At 46.9% G+C, this 5,763-nt stretch overlaps 1 protein-coding gene across 1 annotated transcript in view; it reads right to left on the bottom strand.

Moving 5' to 3' along the window:
• The window catches only part of LOC106821515 (methylmalonyl-CoA mutase, mitochondrial-like), an 18,921-nt gene that overhangs the window by 517 nt on the left and 12,641 nt on the right, over positions 1-5,763 (bottom strand). Inside the window, 4 exon segments of the mRNA XM_014826363.1 lie at positions 1,439-1,589; positions 2,042-2,182; positions 2,619-2,726; positions 3,044-3,169. Coding sequence (XP_014681849.1) covers positions 1,439-1,589; positions 2,042-2,182; positions 2,619-2,726; positions 3,044-3,169 — 526 coding nt within the window.

The raw sequence follows: 5,763 nt of genomic DNA, 5'->3' as shown, positions 1-5,763 counted from the left end.
TTAGTATATAGACATTCCATTTCCGCTGTTCAAAGTCTGTCTGTAGTTAGATGTTGCCTAGTTATATATAAGACATTCCATTTTCCCCGCTGTCAAAGTCTGTCGCTTAGATGTCGCCTAGTATATACATTCCATTTCCCCGTGTCAAAGTCTGTCGTTAGATGTTGCTAGTATATAGACATTCCATTTCCCCGTGTCAAAGTCTGTCGTTAGATGTTGCTAGTATATATAGACATTCCATTTCCCCGTGTCAAAGTCTGTCGTTTAGATGTTGCTAGTATATATAGACATTCCATTCCCCCGTCAGTTCTGTCGTTAGATGTTGCTAGTATAGACATTCCATTTCCCCGTGTCAAAGTCTGTCGTTAGATGTTGCTAGTATATATAGACATTCCATTTCCCCGTGTCAAAGTCTGTCGTTAGATGTTGCTAGTATATATAGACATTCCATTTCCCCGTGTCAAAGTCTTCTGTCGTTAGATGTTGCTAGTATATATAGACATTCCATTTCCCCGTGTCAAAGTCTGTCGTTAGATGTTGCTAGTATAGACATTCCATTTCCCCGCGTCAAAGTCTGGTCGTTAGATGTTGCTAGTATATAGACATTTCCATTTCCCCGCTATCAAAGTCTGCTCGTTAGATGTTGCTAGTATATATAGACATTCCATTTCGCTCGTGTCAAAGTCTGTCGTTAGATGTTGCCAGTATACATTCCATTTCCCCGTGTCAAAGTCTGTGTTACATGTGCTAGTATATATAGACATTCCATTTCCCCGTGTCAAAGTCTGTCGTTAGATGTTGCTAGTATAGACATTCCATTTCCCCGTGTCAAAGTCTGTCGTTAGATGTTGCTAGTATATATAGACATTCCATTTCCGTGTCAAAGTCTGTCGTTAGATGTTGCTAGTACGACATTCCATTTCCCCGGTCAAGTCTGTCGGCTTAGATGTTGCTAGTATATATAGACATTCCATTTCCCGTGTCAAAGTCTGTCATTAGATTGTTGCTAGTATAGACATTCCATTTCCCCGTGTCAAAGTCTGTCGTTAGATGTTGCTAGTATATAGACATTCCATTTCCCCGTGTCAAAGTCTGTCGTTAGATGTTGCTAGTATAGACATTCCATTTCCCCGTGTCAAAGTCTGTCGTTAGATGTTGCTAGTATAGACATTCCATTTCCCCGTGTCAAAGTCTGCCATTAGATGTTTGCTAGTATATACATTCATTTCCCCGTGTCAAAGTCTGCCATTAGATGTTTGCCTAGTATAGACATTCCATTTCCCCGTGTCAAAAGTCTGTCGTTAGATGTTGCTAGTATATACATTCCATTTCCCCATGTCAAAGTCTGTCATTAGATGTTGCCTAGTATAGACATTCCATTTCCCCGTGTCTGTGTCAAAGTCTGTCGTTAGATGTTGCTAGTACTAGACATTTCCACAGCGTGAGACGACTTACGGCCTGCCCATGGCGTTGAGACACTGCATGAGGCGAGGCACCATGGTGCGATGGTCGGTTGATTGAGACTGTGAGCTGACGCACACGGCGTAGACGTCTGCATCGACGGCTTGCTGTGACACCTCCTCCGGCGTCTGCGAGTTAAACAAAGGCCAGACCATGTAAAGTGAATGCGTGTGTGTGTGCGTGTGTGTGTGTGTGTGTGGTGTGTGTGCGTGCGTGTGCGGTCTCGCGTGTGTGCGTGTGTGTGTCTGCGTGCCCCCAGCGTTCCGTCATAGACAATAGAACACTAATCCGATAATAAACTTTAGCCGCTAAGATGCGAATGGTTGGGAAAACTGTGTGAAACTGTGTCGTATTCAAATAACTTTTTTGAAGAAGACATACGATTTTCAGGTAAATTGGTGGTGTCATATGATTAAGAGAATCATAGACGGAAAACAGGGTAATGTTTGAATATATTCATTCACATATTGATAGAATATTTTCAAGTTGAAAACTATGCAAAACGCTGTTAAAACGATGCCATACTCTTCTCCTATTATCTACTCTTGATATAAATATATATATATATGGTAAGATCTACCTGAAATAAGGCCCCGACATCCACATCGAATCCTAAATCCGCAAAGCTGGTGGCCATGACTTTTGCGATGCGGTTGTAACCTCCCTGACCCATGCTGGCAATCAGCAGTCTCGGCCTTCTCCCTTCATGCTCCAGGAACTTCTACCAACAAGAGACAAATACCATAACATGCCACTGTGCAATAGAAATATAGCGAGACACTAGTCTAACTAGTGTATTATTTCTATGCATTGTGCACAGGACTTGCATCTCGGACTGCATGCGGTGAGAGATACACCCAGATGCGAGAGTGAGACAATAAACAGGATAGAATGGGCAGGTGTGCAAGTATACTGGAATTCAGGTTATTCATAGTCATCATTTGAGGTGAAGGTTTCTACAAGTATATACTAGAATGCTGGTTATTCACAGTCATCATTTGAGGCTGAGCTTTCTACAAGTATACTGGTATGCAGGTTATTTATGAATGTCGTTTCAGACGTAGCTTTCTATGAGTAGCGCTGCTCTGCTCGCAACATGTTCGTGTCTTAGTACACACCGTCTCCTGACTTACTTACTGCATCTTGTACAAACTGACCTCCACTCTGCGAATGACGTGATCCATCTCAGAGGACACTCCCAGCTCGTCGTGATGGTCGGCTCCCGTCACGGCAATCATGTCAGCCGAGATGTGACGAGAGAAGACCTACAGGGAAGACAACAAGCTTGTCACTAGAAACCACGTGGTGCCAACACAAGCATATCAATCTTGTCAACACAACCACGTGGTGTCAACACTAGCATATCAATCTTGTCAACACAACCACGTGGTGTCAACACTAGCACAGCAAACATGTCAACACAACCACATGGTGTCAACACTAGCATAGGAAGCTTGTCAAGACAACCATGTGTTGTCAACACTAGCATATCAATCTTGTCAACACTAGCACAGCAAACATGTCAATACAACCACGTGTCGCGCGAACTGGAGCTTCCTTGACATCTAACGAAGGCAATCACCTTCTCCAGTGCTGCGGTGATCTCTCCGACTGTACAGCGTGCCCGTGCACAGTCCACGGCACCCTCAGTTAGACTGCCCTGCCCAGTCATCGCACACTCGGTCAATGCCGCCAGAGTCTGCTGCACCTGTACAAGGGAAACGTGCGGTGTAATCGGTGACTGTCTAAGTCCAGGACAAGTATCCAAGTCCAACCATGTTGCAGGATGGTTTGCAGTCCACTCGTGCATCGTCGCACTGGTAATCTCTAAACTCTACACCCTCTTTACGTCACGACCATGAAAGACGTTCGAAATGTGCTCAAATATATCAGTGCTGACCGCATGTCGGCCTGACCTGTAACTGTCACATATATTGTTCAGGGGTTTAGAGCACCGTGATCAGGTTTTCATGTCCGTGAATATACAGAGACAGGAGCAACGGTTGCAGCGCGTCCCCCCAGAATGGGGCTAGAAATGGCCACAAAAGCAACGTAAAAAAAGGTAAAACCAATAGTTCACTTCGACTTCAGTTTCCAGTAGTGATGAACTCCAGCTTATTAGTCTACTATCTATACCCGCTTATGAATTCAACGTATGTACATGTCTTAGATATTTCCACCAGCCCCTCGCTCCCGCCACTACTACACCAGAAATAATTCGGCAGGTCAGAGGTACCAGAAAAACTCCCTTTTGAGGCTTACTGTTGACCACACGGTTCGAATGCTCTCTCCTGCCAACCCTCAAGCAACGCTGTCCTTGCTGCTGCAACAAACATCTCATCGGTAAAGGGTCTCCATCAGAGTAGGAACCTTCCCCACGGGTCACCACCTGCAGAACGCTGAACACTGTCATTAACGATCAGGTTAGGAACCTCCCCACGGGTCCACCACCTGCAGCAACGTGAACAAATCATTAACACATCAGGTAAGGAACCTCCCACGGCTCCACCACCTGCAGCAACGTGAACAGGTCATTAACATCAGGTAGGGAACCTCCCAACGGGTCCACGACCGTGCAGCAACGTGAAACAATGTCATTAACATCAAGGTAGGAACCTCCCCACGGTTCCACCACCTTGCAGCAGTGAACAATTGTCATTTGAACATCAGGTAGGAACCTCCCCACGGTCCCACCACCATGCAGCATACGTGCACAAATAATGTTACGATTAAATACATGACAGAGATTGCTGTACGATGCATGGGAAGAACTTTATCGCTCGTACAACATTGCGGACAATGAATAACAGTCCATCTGCACAACGTTGCACATCGCAACCCAGGTCATTATACATCAAAGGCTATGGAACCGTATTATTATGCTGTCATGCAATATGGTTGCTGACGGAACAGAGACGGCTCAAGAAAAGATTCTCACCCATTAAAAGCGGAGACTCCTGAAGGCCTCCCAATCAACGTGCCCGCCATCTTGTCACTAACACCAAGCAGTGCATTGGCGCCGCTGCAGAGGAAGAGCTTTCCGGGACAGTTCCCATCACCCGCGGGTCCATATCACACCCAGAGCTACGTATGCCAGAAGCCATGGCTATAAGACGCAGTGCCGCCCCCTGGGTCTCACCTTTTATCATCCACACCCGTCTTCTGACGCCCCATTTGGAAAGAATACCACCTCCCCGCCGAGATTTGACCAAAACCATCTCGCTGTTCTACTAGCAACAGACTACGTTACGAGTATGAAACCAAAGTCGCTACACTCTACCAATCAGGTCAAGGAAACCAGTTCAATCCCCAAACGGGTCCATCAATGCTAACTCTATCTGCTCAGAGCGATACGTTACCTGATAGAACCTCTCTGTCAAAGAAGTCTGATCGTCCTAAACTTATTAATACACAGTCACGACTCATTAGTGAGAGACAGGGGTAATCGCTTTACTTTGCTCAGGCAGTTTGACAACCCCTTGAGCAGATCATCTCCGCAACAGCGGGTTGACTCCTGAAATAGTGTACACGCTAACCTCAGCTCGATGTTAAGAGAACCCGTAGCCAACACTAGAATATACGTGACACGAATAGTGATGACAAGCTGCTGGAAATTTTCATAGCTCATCTGACACTAGTACAGATGCAGCTTGTAGAATCGCTTGACTCGTCCGTCCGTGTCGTACCGTCTCACGGTCAGGCCCCTCCACGGGTCCACCAAACTGCAGCAAGCGGTGGAACAATGTATTAAACATCAGGTAGGAACCTCCCCTGGATCCACCGACCTGCAGCAAATGTGAACTAATGCTCATTAACTCTCAGGTAGGAACCTCCCACGGGTCCCACCAACTGCAGGCAAACGTGAACAATGTCATTAAGCCTCAGGTAGGAACCTCCCACGGGATCACCAACCCTCGCAGCAATGTGAACAAGTGTCCATTAACGATAGGTAGGACTCTCCACGGTCCACCACTGCAGGCAATGTTGAACACACCATGTATTAACATCAGGTCAGGACCTCCCCCACGGTGCCACCACGGCTTTGCCTCAGCTCATCCCCCCGTGTCGTTCGCTCAACCCCCCCACGCGACACGCCGCTTACTTTCCGGATTCCGGACTCCTCCTGCAGGACCACCTGCGTGTTGCGTGCAATGCGGGCGGCTGTGGCTCGTTGGCGGCCGAGCGCTCGTCGAACGAGTTTGTGTGGCACGCGGATTGGGTGGCCGCCGAACAATGCCGCATCGCCTCTATCGTCGTGCGGCACGCATGTGTTGTACGGGTCCTGCAGCAAGAGAAAAAGAA

Source organism: Priapulus caudatus, unplaced genomic scaffold, assembly GCF_000485595.1.
Source record: "Priapulus caudatus unplaced genomic scaffold, Priapulus_caudatus-5.0.1 Scaffold76, whole genome shotgun sequence".
Taxonomy (NCBI): Eukaryota; Metazoa; Priapulida; class Priapulimorpha; order Priapulimorphida; family Priapulidae; genus Priapulus; species Priapulus caudatus.
This window is presented reverse-complemented; position numbering and strand designations above follow the sequence as displayed.